At 34.0% G+C, this 17,912-nt stretch overlaps 1 protein-coding gene across 1 annotated transcript; it reads right to left on the bottom strand.

Annotated features, from left to right (window-relative positions):
• Window positions 1–2,358: 2,358 nt before the first annotated feature.
• On the bottom strand, window positions 2,359–16,908 carry LOC129308422 (protein BLISTER). Its single transcript, XM_054949530.1, has 13 exons — window positions 16,366–16,908; window positions 14,991–15,687; window positions 14,329–14,825; window positions 12,580–12,699; window positions 11,834–11,899; window positions 10,514–10,624; window positions 9,969–10,045; window positions 9,127–9,194; window positions 8,312–8,416; window positions 4,033–4,205; window positions 3,780–3,848; window positions 3,101–3,256; window positions 2,359–2,892 (listed from the first exon to the last, which is right to left on the bottom strand). The coding sequence occupies exons 1-13, from the start codon at window positions 16,441–16,443 to the stop codon at window positions 2,812–2,814; spliced, it is 2,298 nt and encodes a 765-aa protein (XP_054805505.1). The 5' UTR covers window positions 16,444–16,908; the 3' UTR covers window positions 2,359–2,811.
• Window positions 16,909–17,912: the final 1,004 nt, after the last annotated feature.

Below are 17,912 nucleotides of genomic sequence, written 5' to 3'. Positions count from 1 at the left end.
CAGATATCCTGAAAATTGAGGTTATAGAGATTGTGTTTCACTTTTAACTCTCAATTTATTTGAATATGAGATTGCATATCCTAAAAGTACAATTTAGCTTTTATTTATTCAAATAGTATCTTAAATATCCTAAAAATTTACATTTAGTGTCATGTTTTAAGACATGCATGCATCTTCAACTTCATACAACCCTTCTTCCACAGTATGTAAACATCCTTTAAGGAAATGTAAATTGACTTCCATTTATTTAAATACGTATTTTGAATATTCTAAAAATTTATATTTAGTGTCATGCTTTAAGACGATATACAAGTATCTTAAACCATATGTAACATTTCTTCCACGATATGTAAGTACCTTTTAAGAAAATACAAATTGACTTTCATTTATTTGAATATACATTTTGGATATTCTGAAAAGTTACACTTAGTGTTATATAAATATTTTAAGATAATATGCAGATATTTTCAACCATATGCAATCCTTCTTCCATGATATGCAAGCATCCTTTAAGGAAATGCAAACCAACTTTCATTTATTCGAACTTGCATTTTGAATATTTTAAAAATTTACGTGTACTATCATGTTTTAAGACAATATGCAAATATTTTCAACTATATAGCCCTTTTTTTCACGATATGCAAGAATACTTTAAGGAAATGCAAATTGGCTTGCATTTATTTGAACATGCATTTTAAATATTTTGAAAAGTTACACTTAATTAGTGTCATTTTTTAAGATAATATAGACATATCTTTAACCATATATGACCCTTCTTCCACAATATGCAAGTGCCCTTTAAGGAAATGTAAACTGGCTTCCATATGTTTGAATATGCATTTCAAATATTATGAAAATTTACAATTAGTGTCATATTTTATAACAATATGCAAGTACCTACAACTATATGCAACTCTTCTTTCACGATATGCAAGTGTCCTTCAAGAAAATGCAAACTGGCTTTCATTTATTTAAATATGTATATTGAATATCTTGAAAATTTATACCTTGCTTAACACGTTGATATCAAAGGACCTTATTTAACATGTTAATGTCAAAGGATCTTGTTTTACATATTATCACCAAATTATTAATAACGAATAACCTTGTGACATATTGATAGTGAAATACCTTGTGCCACATATTGATAGCAAAAAACCTTACTGAAATTTTGTTTTTCTTTTAATTATAAGGGCAATCTAATCATTTGGAACTTCAAATTAATGTTAGTGAAGATCCCAATTTAGAATCTCTCTCAAGTCCTTAACAAAGTTAAATTTGGTCAAGTCTTTTTGAGCAATTTTCTTATAAAATTAAGAATTTTTGTTGAGTCATTGAAAATATTCATGCTATTGGAACTTTGATTTTGACATAACCTTGAACCTTTTTAAATTTTTTCAATGGTAAGATTGGGAAGACAACTAAGCTTGTTGCTTAAACCCTTCTAAAAATCGTCATACTCCCTAGTCCCTCTCTCTTTTTCTTATAAGACAAATTATTTAATTTAACATATCAACACAAAATTAATTACTTTATGTCATAATTTTTTTTCTCTTCTTCCATTCTTGCCTTTAGTTAATGCTTATAATTTTCTCAACTTTGCTTAGGGGGGACTGGTACTTTTATTCATTGATTAGGGGCATTTTAAAAAAATTATTAGTTACAATCAATTATAAATCATTGCTTCTAAAAGCTTGTAAATTGTTTTATATATAAAAAATCACATCCTCTATTTTTTTTTAATTAGAAACGAAAGGAATAACATAAAAAAAAAGTGACTAGCAATTACACTAGGGAACTCAAATATTTAGATATTTCTGGCATTAAATTATGCTTACCATCAAGCTTGTGAATTGTGATGTGGTTTGTCTCGCGCACTATTGCTAACGTATTAGAGACAATATGTGATACATAGTTATCAATATTCAATTATGGAAAAACAATATTAACAACTTGAAAATTCAGTTAACAGACACGTGTCAATGATGTTATTAATGTTGAATTTATCGAATAAGTATAATTATAAGCCAAACAATAGACTGCTTACTCTCTTGGGGATGTTGTGCACCTATTTTCAAACAAATTATAAGCCAAACAAATTATCTCCACTCCTTTATCATCATAATCAGGAATCTTGATATTATATTTACGTCGATTTTATATTTTACAACACATTATCAATTAGTTGATAAAGAATCTCGATATCTGTAGATTCACAGGCGAATATAATAGACCCTTAAAGTTCACCCATTTAATATTTTCAGCTTACAGTTGAAGAAGGATGATCTGACTCACCAAGCTCTGATTATTAAGAGTAAGCCCATTTCCTGACTAAACCAAGTGATGGTATAGAAGTGATGACAAATGCAACAAAACACATGTTTCTATTATATACCAATGTCTTGCACATGTCACTTGCATATTTGACAAATGTTCCCACATCTGTTTCAACCTAGGCTTTTGGGTACATTCTCTCTTTTGCATCCCCACAATCAGGCTAACAAAACTTGGAATTCAATCAGAGATCAAACTATAGAATAGATTTTATTGCATATCTTCCCAAAACACATTCAACTGGATTCACCAATCAATAAGCAGCTCTGAAAAGATAGATGCTCATCTTTCTTCAAGAATGCATAGCTTCACTCAAAATATACAAGGTCACGGCCTCCACTGCATTGAGGAGGCGACAGGAAACAAAAAGGCATCTTGGTGCAGACTCTGGATCAAAGTTTACTGGCTCCGTGCGTTGATACCACAATACCCAAGTATAGGCTGAGATGACAACAGTGAAAAGTCACAAAAAATGTATCAATTAAGTTTGCTGGTTCTTCGTTTCGCTGGCCCACCAGGAAACAGCTTCATAATCCATCCTAACACCCTTTCAACCACCTAGGAGGACAGAGAAAAATGTCAATTTCTTTTGGTTTTCATGCATTCGACCCCTTTATTTCTTAGCAGCTTATGGAGTTACAAATAAAAAGCCGTAAAGTTTCAACATAGACTTCCTCGAGGCTTCACATAGCATGATGTTATATAAATCATGTCAGAAAATTTTTAAGTTCACCTAATCAATGTGTAAGCTGAACATAGATGTTACCTCATCACCCTCATCTGCATATGGGGCATTGTCATACGTAGTGTGAGAGTCTGGTTGTTTTGCTGCAACATGGTCACTAGCCATACTTTGAGCGGTCAAAAACTCCAATCTTTGCGTCTGGGCCTCAAGTTTTCGGGACAACTCCTTGTTTAACTCCTTCATGAGAACAAGGCAATAGACATGATAAGACTAAAACGTGAACCAAAATATATTTGTCAGGAAGTTTCTAACACTTTCAGCAAAATTTGAGACCGAGTGCTTTTTTTTTTTTGGGGGGGGGGTTATTTTTTTTTTTACTCATCTTTTTTTGTGGTTTTATTGGAAAATGGCTTAGCCCCCCCGTCATTGGAGGTTTCTCCTTCTCCCATACAATTTAATTTTATATCCCTCCCAAAAAAGAAAAATGGGATGGTGCTACGTCTAACTTTCAGTACGTTCAAACTAATGCTTTGATAAGGCTTCCGTATCTCTTTTTTCACCAATATAAAACATTCAACCAAGAACTCAGAAGTTCAGAACTACTCTCACTTCCAGGAGAAGAGCTCGTTTTCGGTCAATACAAAGTGAGAGCCAGTAGATTAAGAAAGACATTCCAGGGAGTTGACAATAAAAAAGAATGCCAAAACTTGTAGACAACAAGTGCGAACTCAGTCAAACAAAACGACAGAAACTAATTTACCTTCATCCTGGAACACTGAGACGATTCAGATGCCAAGGCCTTCAGCAGTTCCTCTTTCTCCAATGCCAACTGCACATGGAAATGTTGAGAAAACTATGGGGTTATTCAGTGGCTACTAAAACTACATATGATCAAACACATTGAAGAAGGAAGGGTGAAAAGGATTAATTCTCTAACAAGTAAAATGGGGAAGGGGAGAAAGGTATATAGTTATACCACCAACAATCTAAAATTTTACAGGATCACATGCTACCTCAGAAATAAGTGCATTAATGTTCTCAATCAATCTTGTCTGGTCAGGTGGAATATTCGCAAAACCTCCAAAAGTTGAATGCGCAGCTTCAGGAACCAAGGATAAACCACAGGAATCCGTAGCAGAGTCGTGCATTTCCTGACTGGAAGATGTTGCAGCAGCATCTGTGCTCACTGCATGATATGTAAATAGACATCACCAAAGGTAATAAATAAAGACCACTAAAAATTCCACAGTAAATGGAAATAATATATAAAACATGTAAATAATATATAAAGCATGTAAGACTTTTATGAGTTCAATCAAAATCCTATACCACCAAGAAAGGCAGCAACCAAATTTCCTTCCTTCTCAAAGATTAGAATTAGCAATTACCATTTTTTAAGGATAAAAGAAGGAAAAATATAAAAGAGGACAGTAAGGCTAGGGAGAATAAAATATTGCAGAGTCTCAAACTTTCAACAAGCTCCCCAATCCCTCTACAATCCAAAAATAAAATTTATTTCATAACAACAATGAGCAGAATGCCAAACAGGTGAGCTTTTCGTTAGTGATGTGTTCTTCTTTGTTCTTGCTTTCATAACATTGATTTCCTTTGAGACAAAATTTTTTTACCATCTGCTCTTGTTCTTCATTCTTTTTATTCTCTAAAAATATTCATTTATCAAGTGGAAAGTGAATATACACCAATGCCTGCTTAGATACGATGCGCAGGTACAAAAGTAGAAAATATGCACAAAGGGTCTGCTAAAGTCCTTATCCCCTTGTCATCATTATTTCCCATTTAATCATTTCTGGTTCTATTGAGAAATCATAGCAATTCAAAACTTTCTCACATTATGATTGCAGATAACCAATTGCAAGACCCCAAACTGTGGCCAGCTAGGGTGACACTTCCCTATAATCTACAGATAGGATCATGAGAGGTGGGCAAAATTAGATGTAATTTGTAACTTCCTTGAGTTTATATTAAGATTTGGAGTTTAACAAATTGAAGTTTTTGGGTTTATTAAATGTCAAATGGAGTTTATCCAAAAATGAAGTTTCCAAGTTAATGAAGTTTCCTTGGGCTTAGCAATATTTCAACAACAACAACAACAATAAGCCTTATCCCACCAAGTGGGATCGGCTACATGGATTATATGACACCATTGTGCTCTATCATTTATTAAGCTTGTAGAAATATTGTTAATTAAAAGGTCTCGATCAACAATCTTCAAAAGTGTTCTCTTCAATCTTTTCAACAACAACAATGAGCCTTATCCCACTAGGTGGGGTCAGCTACATGGATTATATGACATGATTGTGCGCTATCATTTATTAAGCTTTTAGAAATATTGTTAATTAAAAGGTCTCGCTCAACAACCTCCAAAAGTGTTCTCTTCAATCTTCCTCTACTCTTCTTGACATAGCTCAAAGTCATCTGTTCCACTCTCCTCACAAGTGCCTCCCGTTGTCTTCTTTGTACATGTCCGAACCACTTTAAACAATTTTCTACTATTTTTTCTTCAATAGTTGCCGTGCCCACTTTTTCCCATATTCACTCACTTCGAATTTTATCTTTATGTATATATCCACACATCCATTTCAACATTCTCATCTCTACTACTCCAACTTTATGCTCTTATTGTCCCGTCAAAACCCAACATTCACTACTATACCAACATGCTTAGCAATGTTTCAAAGTTCAAATTTTTCCTAGTTTTTAACCATGAGTTTGATTGTAAATAAAGCTTTCTTATATATAAAACTCAGTTTTAAAATTCAAGGTGTTGCATAATTGCACCCCATGAAGGACCACAGAACAAAAATAAGAAAAGAATAACATAAGAGTTAAGAAGAGCATTGAAAACCATATTTTGGGATCTAGAAATATATCACCTAACGTATTGATAATTCATATATTTTACACACTTTTATCTCTTTTATCTTAACTTTTTAGCACTTGTTTTGATATAATTTGAAATAAATGGGTAATATTTATGGTAAAAGGCAAAAAGAGAGGAATTTTTGGAATTTATTGCATATTTTTTCAGATTTTATTAAATATTATTTTTAATCCCCTAAAATTCATTTTTTCTGTTGATTTTATTATTTTATGTGTAGGTGGCAACATGGAAGATAGAAGAAGCAAGAGGATAAAGTGGAAAATTCAATTCTCTTATTTCCCTTTCTTTTTATTTTATTTTCTTCTCCATTTATTTTTTTATACTTTTTTCTTAACCATTTTTTATTCCTTTAAACTCCCATTTCATTCTCATAATTACTAGCCCATAATTCTCTACCCAATTTTCATTCCCACACTTTCCACTCTCTGTCTTTCCACTTGCCATTTTATTTTCTATTCCATTAATTATGGATTATCATGATTTTTTAACAACAACAACAACAACAAGCCTTTATCCTACTAGGTGGGGTCGGCTACATGGATTGCAAGACGCCATTGTGCTCTATCATTTATCAAGCTTTTAGGAATATTATTAATTAAGAGATCGCGTTCAATCACTTTCAAGAGTGTTCTCTTAGGCCTTCCTCTACCTCTCTTAATCGGATTCAAAGTTATATGTTCCACTCTTCTCACTGGTGCCTCCCTTGGTCTTCTTTGTACATGCCCAAATCATCTCAACCAATTTTCTACCATTTTTTCCTCAATAGGTGCTACCCTCACTTTTTCGCGAACGTGCTCATTTCGAATTTTATCTTTACGTGTATGTCCGCACATCCATCGTAACATTCTCATCTCTGCTACTCCAACTTTATGCTCTTGCTGTCCCGTTAGAGCCCAACATTTTTTAATTTTACCAAATCGTAAAATAAAACATTTTCTCATAAAAAAATAACACAGCATGTGCCATCCATACAATTTTCACTTATAAATTCAACACTTAGATTAATAATTCTTTTTTTTCCCATCACCGGTTCTCTCCCACTTACATGTGCTCTTCATTTAGACAATTCACTTGGAGAATTCACGAGTTCATGTTGGTCCCATTCATCCAGTCATTGTTCTCTCAATTCATGACTGGGCAGCTATTCATTCACGAGAGCTCTCTTCCCTTTATTCATCAACTTCCTTGGTCTCTCCATCTCTCTCCCATTTTCTCTCGGACGTCATCTCTTCCTTCCATCTTCCAGCTTCGTCCCTCTCATCTCTTCCTTCCATTTTCGGCATTTTCTCTCATCAATTCAAAATCAGAACCGACCATTCTCTTCTCTCCTCCATCTGCCACAAAACCTCCACATTTGTTCATCCATTTTTTCTCCTTTAGCTTGTGCGATGTCCTCTTCTTAGTTGCTCCCATGGCTACATTTTTGAAGCTGTTTGGTGGTGCTTTGGAGATGGATTTTCGTGGCTAAAAGGCTCTTGATTCCTAGGAGAGGGATGGAAGAAGCTTAAGTTCAAGGGAGCCACATATTGGCTAAGTTTTACATTCTAGTTTCCTCTTAATTTCTTCTTGCAATTTCTCTATTCCTATTTGGATTTGTGAAGCTGTAATTTTGCACATAAGGTGTTTGATTAAGTGCCTATGATATTTTTGTATGAGAAGACTTGTTATTTTGTCGTTTAATTGCTGGAATTTTGCTGCCAAATTTAAATCCAATGGTCAAATGCATAGTTTTATTGAATTGTTGAATGCCTAAGGCTTGAGCAATTGTATGGTTACATTGTGAGGCTTTGGCAAGAATTAACTAGGCTTAATTTTGGAGTTAAATCTTGGTTAGGCACTGTTTAGGGGCTGTTCTTTGCTAATTGAATGAATAATAACAGATTGGATGCTTAACGATGCAAGCCTAGCTTACCACATAATCACTAATGGTTAGGATTGTGTGTGACTATGTTTGCTAAATGCTATGTTTGAGATAGCTCTTGAACCTTTTTTTTTTTTGGTCAGTGAGAGCGTTGCCTAGCAAGTTCATTTTTTGAACGAGGATTGCTTCTCCATTACACTCCTAGGGATCGCCTCTCATCCATTCCTGAACCATTTATTCACTCACTTTTTTTTTTAAATTAGAAAATCATAAATACCAATTAGGTTTTAATTCTTTGCAAATTAGGTAACTAAGATCGACTCTTTCGGTACAGTTCATACACTTAAAAATCAATTTCAATCAATTTTCAACCTAACTCATTGGGGATTTGACCTAGGTGACCACTAACTACATTAGTGTTTACTTAGTGCTTTTGGTGCATAAACGGTTATTGCATTTCACATGCTCCATGCCTTCAATGATACCAAACATCCTTCTTAAGGATAATTATCAATGAAGGTATATGTACCTATATCTTCTGTAGATGTAGAAACGTCCTTTTTCTTAGTTGAATTTTCAATAGAGTTCCCAATTCCAGAAGCCTTCCGTACCTTGGACTGCAACAGCTTCTTTTCTGTATGTCATTGGAAAGGCAAAGAATGAACATGGATCCAAATAGTTTGCATATGACTTCAACAGATTGCAAGAAAAGGCCAAGCAATAGTCGACACAAAAATCAAAGACAGAAAAAACAAATAACTCTTGGTTAGAAAAGCTCTTCATCACTCTACATATCTGTTAGGAAGAACAACCAAAAAGGAATAATAGCCAAGCACCAGAGAGGTTATAAGAACAACCCTATCTCATAGCAGATCCAAACACGGTTAAAGAACCTTGAAAATTCAACCACCAATATCCAGCCAAATACAAAGACAGCAAACAGGTATTAAATACTACTTTAAATAACACCAACATATACAATGGCAAAGAGGAGTTCAGATGATTGTCAGTGTGACAAAAAAAGCATCCTATTTAATTAATTTTATAGTGCACTCACAAGTTAAAACACCCAGAATTAAGAACTAGCTAGCAAAGTACTAGACCAGCTGAATGACTAAAAACAAGCCAGAAACATCTTCTCTTTTCTCTATTCCAGCCCAATTTGATGTGCTCTATAAGTCCTGGTTTATTCATGCTTTTATATGCATCAAATAAGATACTCGGCTTACCACCACCAGAGAATATATGTGAGCTAGAAGATTAAACTGACAACTTTAAATATGGTATGTTCAAAGAATGTGCTTTGAAACTGCTGTAATAAAAACACAATTAAAGCCCAATTACCCTCTTGAAGAGCATTGATTGTTGACTGCAGATCATGGCGATCTTTCTCTAGGCTGGACATTTTCTTTCTGCAAGAATTACTAAGGACTGTCATTTTGGTATGCCCTATCATCATCTTCAATGAAACTAAACTAAGCGAGAAAATCAACAATGGAGGGGCAAACCAAGTGGTAGAAGGTCAGAAGCCATAAAACCAGAATGATTTCGTTTTTTTCAAAAAGAATAATTTTTGCCTCATAAGTAATTCAAAAAAAATTAAAAACCACTTCTAATAGTTATGAATATAATCTATTGCAGAAATCGCAAAACTCAACGCGTCAGTAACATAATTCACCGTGCACAAGTCTTGTAAGTCCATAGAACCTCATGACACAAGGTAATTGAAAATACAGCTTTGAAAAAATAGGTGAGATAACACAATTTAAGTCAAATTATTTCAAAACATATACTAATTTGCCCCATCCAGTGGCCATATACTCAGCTTGTGAAAATATATACTAATTCACCATGCACAAGTCTTTTAGGAAGATACGCGGCAAGGAAATTCAACTTGATCCTCATCTATTTTTCCTTTGAACTGCTCATGCAGCACTTGCAGCCACGTTTTCTAGATTGGATGGAATAAATGCTTCTTAGAATTTCATTTTTCAAAAATCTTCACAATCCAGAAACTTCTAACATTGTCTTCCTTCTCATATTAGTTAGAAGTCCAGATTTAAGGAACCAATAAAGCAAGATATCAAAACAAATGACACCTATTTATGCAGAAACCATGGCTGAATATAATTTTTAATCCATCCATCCAAGATTCTTTCCGTTCATGAGTGAAAATTGAAGGTCACCTGTAGGAAGTAATTTCAGCTTGTGCATTTTCCAATTGTTTCTCAAGCTTTAGCTCATTTGACCTAAGTTTGAGCGCCTACAAGGTTCATTACCCAAACCAGCTTTAGAACATGGAATGTAATAAATGCTACTAACCCAACATTGAAGAGTTTAACTACTAAAGTTTATATTAGAATAACAACACCTTATTGCAAAATAATAATAATAATAATAATAATAAATAAATAAAAGATAATTGCACGTTTGTCCATGTTAAAGTTATATATATAATATATATGAATTAATATTAAAAAGTTATAAATGCATAGATTTATTGATAGGACAAATCACCTAACCCCTTTTTTCAGGAAGGTCTAACATCCAATTCTTTATAACATGACATATTATCTTTCTTTCTCTTGCTTCGATTCCCTCCTTTTTGCTTAAATTCCATGAGGGTTATAAGTATAACTTCTAAGACTGTTAATAGAAGCGTGGTTTTCAACAGATCAGCAGTATGAAAAGCAAATAACTAATTGCTCAACATGCCAAGAAAATTAAGTACCTTATCCTCCAAACCAATCACTTCAGATGCCAATAACTTGGCACGTTCATCAGCAGCATTACATTCTAGTTGTGCATTTGTATATTCATTCCTGACAGACTCAAGTTCAATCTGTTGGCACAAATGGTTCCGAACAATAGAATTGAGTAGAGAGGGAACGATAAGGAGAGTGAAACTTACGACCCATGCTATATTTCAATAATGATAATGACAAAGAACAGACAATCAATGCTGCAGAAAATTTCAATTCTACCAAACTCATCTTCAGAATAGAAATCTAAGATTTACAAGCCTTAAAATTGACAACAAGTCTTGTCCCACTAGAAAGGGTCGGGTTACATAAATTGCATGACGCCATTGTACTCCATCAAAAACCAAGCTTTTGGACATATTGTTAACCAAAAGGCCTTGTACAGCAACTCCATTGAGTATTCTCTTTGGTCCTCCTCTACCTCTCTTCATAGAAATCAAGACTATCTATTCCACCCTCCTCACTGATACTTTTCACAGCCTTCTTTGTTCACATTCCAACAATCTTAAACAAGTTTCTACCATCTTTTCCTCAATAAATGTCATGCCACTCTTTCTCATATATGCTCATTATGAATCTTATCATTTCTTATATGCCCACATAAACCTTAGAAGTTAGAACTGACAAGTCACTTAAAATTTCCATCCCCAGAACATGAAAAGAAGACAAACTAAGCAACAACCACAAATGATAGAGCTACAAATAATAGAGACAGGCATGGTATAACAACAAAGTCATGGATACTTCTCTTTTCTACAAGAATTCAAAATATTTCACTCTCTTTTCTTTTTTTCTTACGTCAAACCCAAAATGCTCTCAGTTCTTTTCTACAAGCACTTTTTGTGTAGCTTGAAGTAAGTCACTCATCAGAAACATTTCAGAAATGAAGACACTCAACCCAATAAGCACAGCATCTATTCATAACCAGTCTGTTTCAAAGAGACATGTCAATTCTTTTTTACATATTGTCTCAGTTGCTCCAAATGTTCTTCTATACTAATATTGTTTTAGTTCTTTTCATTACTACAGAGAAGAAAGCACCAAGAATGGTGGGATCAAAAACATTATTGGTTATCTTATAATCAAAATTCCGAAATAGTAACCAAGTCACACACATATACAAATGCCTCTGCAAATCAAATGCTGAGATAAACATGGGGATAAGCAATGTCTATGCATGCGCTTGCACTGCTAATAAACATATATTGCTATAGACTATGAATAATTGTAAAATGGTGTAAAAATGTAGAAGAAGAGTTAGAAAATCATGATGGGTTATTGATACAAACCAGATGAACTTTGATTTCTTCCTGTAACCTCTCTATGTCAGATTTCAATTGGTTGACAATACTTCTCTGTTGAAACACAAACAAGAATTACAAAAGCAGGGTAGAAAGTGCTTTGAGAAGCTTATAAAAGAACAATGACAAATAACTGCATTTTCAGTTCAAACTTAAAAGTCAACATTCTAAGTAACTCCCCAGATTAGAAGCAACCAACATGAACTAACAACCAATGGCCCATAAAAAATTATGTCTGTTTTCCAAGACAATTGCACAATGGTTATAACTTCAAAGTTACAACCATGTAAATTCTCTCAACCAAAACTCAAGACAAAAACACCCAGTGACATTCAAATTCACTATCTCATACTCAACATTGGTCATTACTTTTTCTTTCTTTCTTTTCTTCTTGGGGATAAACAACATGGGCCATTACTAAAGAATGTAGTCAGGTCAAGTCAACCCAAGTCCCCAAGATTACTGAACGAAAGTCACCACTATTACTGCTCCTCTTAATGGAACTGAAATTCCCCCAAATTAAATATTCACCTACTTTTTCTAAGACATCTTAAAATACTCAATAATCCAACATGTGGAATTCTGGATACTGATGCATGCATCATATAAACAGTAAAATTTAAAAATACCAAAAAGCATCTGGTTCAGCATAAAAATAATGACAAAACTATATAACCTCAAACAGTCCCATATCTGATTATCCCTTAGAATCACATTTTAATTCACAAGCCAACCTGTTGATTATAGCTATCAGTTAGAGATGAATTTTCAGCAGCTAATGACTCTGCCAATGATCGGGAAGCCTCAAGAGCACGTTGTAAAGAAAACTTTTCTTGTGTCAGATCTTCAATATGCTGCAGTACGAATAAAGAGAAAACCATAAATAAGAGGAAAAAATTTGTCATAAGTTAGAAAGTCTTGTAAAAGCGTAGATGCTTAAAACAAGATCATGCATTAACTCTCCCTATGTCCTGAAAGATTATCCTCCACATGATAGAACAAAAATATAAATCAATAACAAACTGAAAAGCTTGGAATACTAGTTTATGCATAACACTTTTCAAATAATAGCCTATCAAATTTTCCTTTTAATTAACCTGGCAGCAAATTATTTAACACTCTTCATCAGTTGCACAAAACAAACTCTAAGAACTAGAGCGCCAAAAACCATAGCCACATGACAATGAAGCAGCTAGTTCTGAACATTCTGTTCCTTCTTTCTACATCTGCAGCGAAAGCTTATAAGAGATAATCATGGGGTACATTTGGTTGGGGTTTTTTGGAGGGGAGTCAAAATTTATCATTAATTTGCCCTTCTCTTTGCATCCCTCTGAGCCTTCTTCCTGAGTACCCAAGCTAGTCACGTCTCACTGCCTGCATTAGTAGTGTGCCCTCTTCTTCCTCATTCTCTGTATATAGCTCTGTAACTCTGTTTCCTGCGCACTTTATAGTCATCACTGTGGGCACCTTCAACTTTGATCTTCACCTTCAATTTCTCTGCCACAATGTCCACTTGAAGTCGCCCCTCAAAGCCTCAAGTGCTGTGGTTGGTGATTCATTTCCAATTTTCTATTGTGATGATATAATGATGTTTGATTATTAGAAAAAACCATTTTCCTTATATTAATGAAAAATTAAAATATTAAAATTTCATTGAGAATTAACAAATAAAATAATTCAATTCTAAAATAAAATATTGTGTAGAATTGACGTGATAATTAAGGCATATAATCATCTTCACTATGCAATTTGGGTTAAGGTCTAAAATTATTTTTCACAAAAAAATAATTAAAGAACATAAAACTCACATATAAGGATATAATGGTAAACTAGTTAATACATCCCCTCCCATCCCCAACCAAATAAGAGATCATTAAAAACCCCTCCCCTCCATTCCTCCCCTCCCCCAAAACCAAACACAGCCATAATGTCCTATGTTCCAAGAGTTTAATTTATCAAAATTCCACCCTAAAAAAAGAATGCACTATTGAGACATCCAGCTTATTGGGCTGCAAAGGAGACACGACGTAAGTTGGTTTGCATGATTTTACTCTCTTACTCTTTTAAAATCAAAATAATGATACTATTTTCATCTCCAGCACAACTAATTTTATTAGGGAACAGGGAACTACATAAATCTAAGAAAAATTCGTTGATCCACTTTGGGATCTGAAATAAGCCCAGAGAAGAACATATATTCCAACTTCTCTCTTAGTGATTAATCACTATACAAAAGTTGACAGACAAATAATGCCTGTGGAAGCCGTTAATTTAAAAAAAAATAACGTCAAGAGGAATATAGATTGTTTCTAGATGATTCAGTGAACTTTGTAGTTATTATCTTTCCAATATAAAAATGCAAGGTTCAGTAAAAGAGATTTCATGGAAAATTAAAGAAAGCGATAAAATCATGAAATCCATGAGTCATCATCTACATCATCCAAAAGTTATGAAACAATCAGAATGTTACCAGCAGAAAGTACCTGTTCCAAAGCAGAAAAGTCTTCATTTTGTGTAGGAGCATAAAACTCATGTCTCTTCTCCACATTTTTCTCCTTCGCACTGCCACTCAGAATGTCTTGACTATTACTGTTAAAATTTGAGCTTGTTGAATGATCAAATTGACTCTGCAAGCTTGTAGGTGTATAATTTGAGAAAGGTGCCATAGTTTTGGTCTCCATGGATGGATCAGGAAAATAGGTAGATTCTGATATACCAGTGATGCTAGATTCTGGATGATTGGAGAAAAAATAATCTTTCTCGGGTCTGGCAACATTTAGAGAATCAAGAAAAGATGGACGAGACTTCCTAGAACTAGACTCCATAGGCACTGAATGGGTTGGAATATGATTAGATGAATGCCTTGCATCAGAACCTGTAGAATTTAACTTTTCCATCGTTACACTAAGCAGACTAGGGAAACCACTATCAGATCTTGAAATGGTCTTTTCCAAACCAGAACTCAAAGAATTGCCATAGCCTGCAGTGCAACATGTAACATGCACAAGGTCAGCAGCATAGATACTGGGCCATTGGTGAGATGTGTGATTTCTAAGCTAGAATCAACATATATATTGGGGAAAAAATAATTATTAAAAAACGTTAAAAGGAACTGTAGATGAAGAGGCCAGGATGAAGTAATTACTTCCATAAAGTGAGCCATGCATGTAGCTGCTATCTAGAGTGCTAGAATTAGTTGGCTTAATCTGTGGTATTGTATCAACAGAACTCTGAGGTGAGAATTTTGAAGAAAAGTGAGACCCATCATCAGCAACTGTATGATCATTCATTGAACTGCCACTCTTATTTGAATGGCTTTGATTGATTCCAAGAAGAGAAGAGAGATTAGTATTACTATAAAACACCTGACTTTCCTGTGAATTGGGAGCAATATTTTCATTGTACGTAGTCCTATATGCCACTCCGCCAGCATGACTTGTATACATATCATTCACCTGATTTTCTTCATTTTGACTAAAATCTATAGATCCAGTAAGACCAGAAGCATTATATCTATTAACCCCATCCATATTCACATGTGTCTCCATAAGAGTAGTAGATAAAGAATTATGATCATTCTTTGCAGAACTAGTGATGCCAGAGACAGAACCCTGATTATTATTTTGGGTAAACATATTCAGGCTTTTGTCATTGCTCATCCCTGAAATTGATGCATCATTAACAGTTCCACCAATTCCATCAGATGTGCTAACTCCGTTTGCCTCATTAGCTCGTACATGTTCATTTTCAGAAGGTTGTTTTCCATCTTGGCCATCAGAATTGCTAGCTTGACTAGAAGATGCAGCCTTCTTAGCTGCTTTCTTTCTACGAAACTCATCTAGCTGCAGGAGGAGAAAAAAAGATTTCAGTTTGACAATAAATTCCACACGCATTTACAGCAACATATTAGCAGCAAATCCTCATGCATTTAAAAAAAAAAAATAGAATGCCACAAATACATAAGTTTTGCAATCATGAAATCTCATCGTCATGAATTTAAGCCAACACTTTTCATTTACATTTGCAACAACATATTAGCTCAAACAAATGAGACATGCTTACATATGGTTACTAAATTTGTCGTGATCCTCTATTCCTAGATCCTAGTCCCTATCATTCCCCCTCCATTTTCATTGCTGCTGGCTTCCTTCCATTTTCACTTCACAAAAAGCAAGCCCGAGATTTATCTTATAAAATTAGTCTCAAACCACATTTCCATGACTAAAACTGAAAATTACCGTTCAAGAACTTAGAGATTAAAGATTTATGGGAGAACACAAACATGGAATTATATTCCGCTACGTCAGTCCCCATATCATCGACTCATTTTCTTCCCAAGTTCACGTACAACAGTAGTTGCCCAATTCTCATAAACATCATGCATATACACAACCATTAATAAAGAGCTCCCAATCAATAACTTATTTTTCACAACCACAAATAAAGAGCTCTCAATCAACAACTTATTTTTCACATATTTATCAAGTTTCTACCAGGAAATATATGGATCTAATCCATACCCGGCGCTTTCCAGCTTCCAAATGCTCTTGTTTCCGTGATGAAGCGGCTGGGTTTGGCAGCACCTGAGCTGATGCCATTGAGACCAAAAATCCCGAAACACGAAATTTTCATAAAATTAACGCAAAAATTGCGACCCCGCCACAATTCGCAGAGAGAAAAATAACAGGCCGAATCGAGAAATCCCAAATGCAATAAATTTTGTGAGACTTTTAATCGAAATCCAGATCAAGAATTCGGCCCATGGATGCAAAAATCGAATAATCAACGGTCGGAACAGAAATTTTCAAAATTTAAACGTAACATACAAATTAAAGAGATGGAAAATATGCGGAATAAAGGAAAGATTCTCGGTGGCCTGCGTTACAGACAAAAGGCGGCCGATCTGATCGGACGGGAAGAGAGAGAAGCAATATGAAAATTTGGTTCTGGCGGATTGCCTCCCTTTTCTCTCTCTTCGTTATTTACCGTTTTCGTATTTTTGTTTTCCTTTTACATTTCTCAGGCTTAAACTGTTCATGTCTTCATGGCAGGTCATGGCCTAAAAACACAACTGTTCAGATTAGTGGCCAAAAAATGTAGTCAGGAGGGATTTGATGGCGATTACGTTAAGTAAATTGCTTCAATTGTATGGGTATGCTGCTGCAAAAAAATACGCATATAAATGCGCGTGCAGTTTTAATTGTATTCATTCCCCGTGTTAAAAAAAAAAAATCTAACTATCTCTCCAGATATTCACATTTAATTTATTACTGGACTGCGTATAAACTATATGAATGAAAAATGAGCTTTCTTCTGTTGATTTTTTTTTAAAAAAAAAAAAAGCAAATGCGATGTACAAAATTGCACATATGGATGTATATATGTAATAATTTTACATATCATCCCAAAACAAATCGTGATTTGACCCCCTAAACTTTCAACCTCCTTAACAAAGTTACTCTCTTTTATTATTAAAGATGTAACTTAACTTTAATCTTAACAAGATTATTTCTAAAAGCAAATGGGTATCTGCTCTCTTGATTGACCCAGACAAAAAAAAAAAAGGATATTTTATCTTCCATGCAATGCATATAAGGAATAACTTAAACCTAAATTTCCCAATTTCCATAGCAACAATGGGGTGTAGCACTAAGAAATTGAGGGAGCTAAAATGTTCTCAAGCACGTTTATGAATATTTGTCAATTGTCAATGTCTTCAAAGCACGACTCACAGGCATGCGGATCTGAATACATTGTTCAATGTTTAAAAAAAAAAAAACAACAACAACAATAAAAAACAAGAAAAAGGAAGGTTTATAAACAAAACAAAAGGTTATTTTCATTTCGATACTACGAAAATAATTAATTATATATATTATCTACCTTCTCATCATCTTTATTTCACCTTTTTTTCGTTTTCAATTTTAACATTACCGTTAACCACTATGAAAACAATTCCATGATCGAATGGAAGACGATTATTTTGCTAATTAAACTATTTATATCAAGAATCAAATTATAATTTAATCATAAAATTATAAATAAACTTTTTAATTAAAAAATAAAA

The sequence above is a fragment of the Prosopis cineraria genome, unplaced genomic scaffold (genome assembly GCF_029017545.1).
Source record: "Prosopis cineraria cultivar Desert tree isolate PC_DT_omini unplaced genomic scaffold, ASM2901754v1 PC4, whole genome shotgun sequence".
NCBI lineage: Eukaryota > Viridiplantae > Streptophyta > Magnoliopsida > Fabales > Fabaceae > Prosopis > Prosopis cineraria.
This window is presented reverse-complemented; position numbering and strand designations above follow the sequence as displayed.

Coding starts and splice junctions, on each gene's coding strand:
- LOC129308422 (XM_054949530.1), bottom strand. CDS start 16,443: ATGGCATCAGCTCAGGTGCTGCCAAACCCAGCCGCTTCATCACGGAAA. Junction 10,046..10,513: donor TGATTGGTTTGGAGGATAAG/GTACTTAATTTT, acceptor TGAACCTTGTAG/GCGCTCAAACTTAGGTCAAA. Junction 2,893..3,100: donor ATGCAGATGAGGGTGATGAG/GTAACATCTATG, acceptor CTGTCCTCCTAG/GTGGTTGAAAGGGTGTTAGG.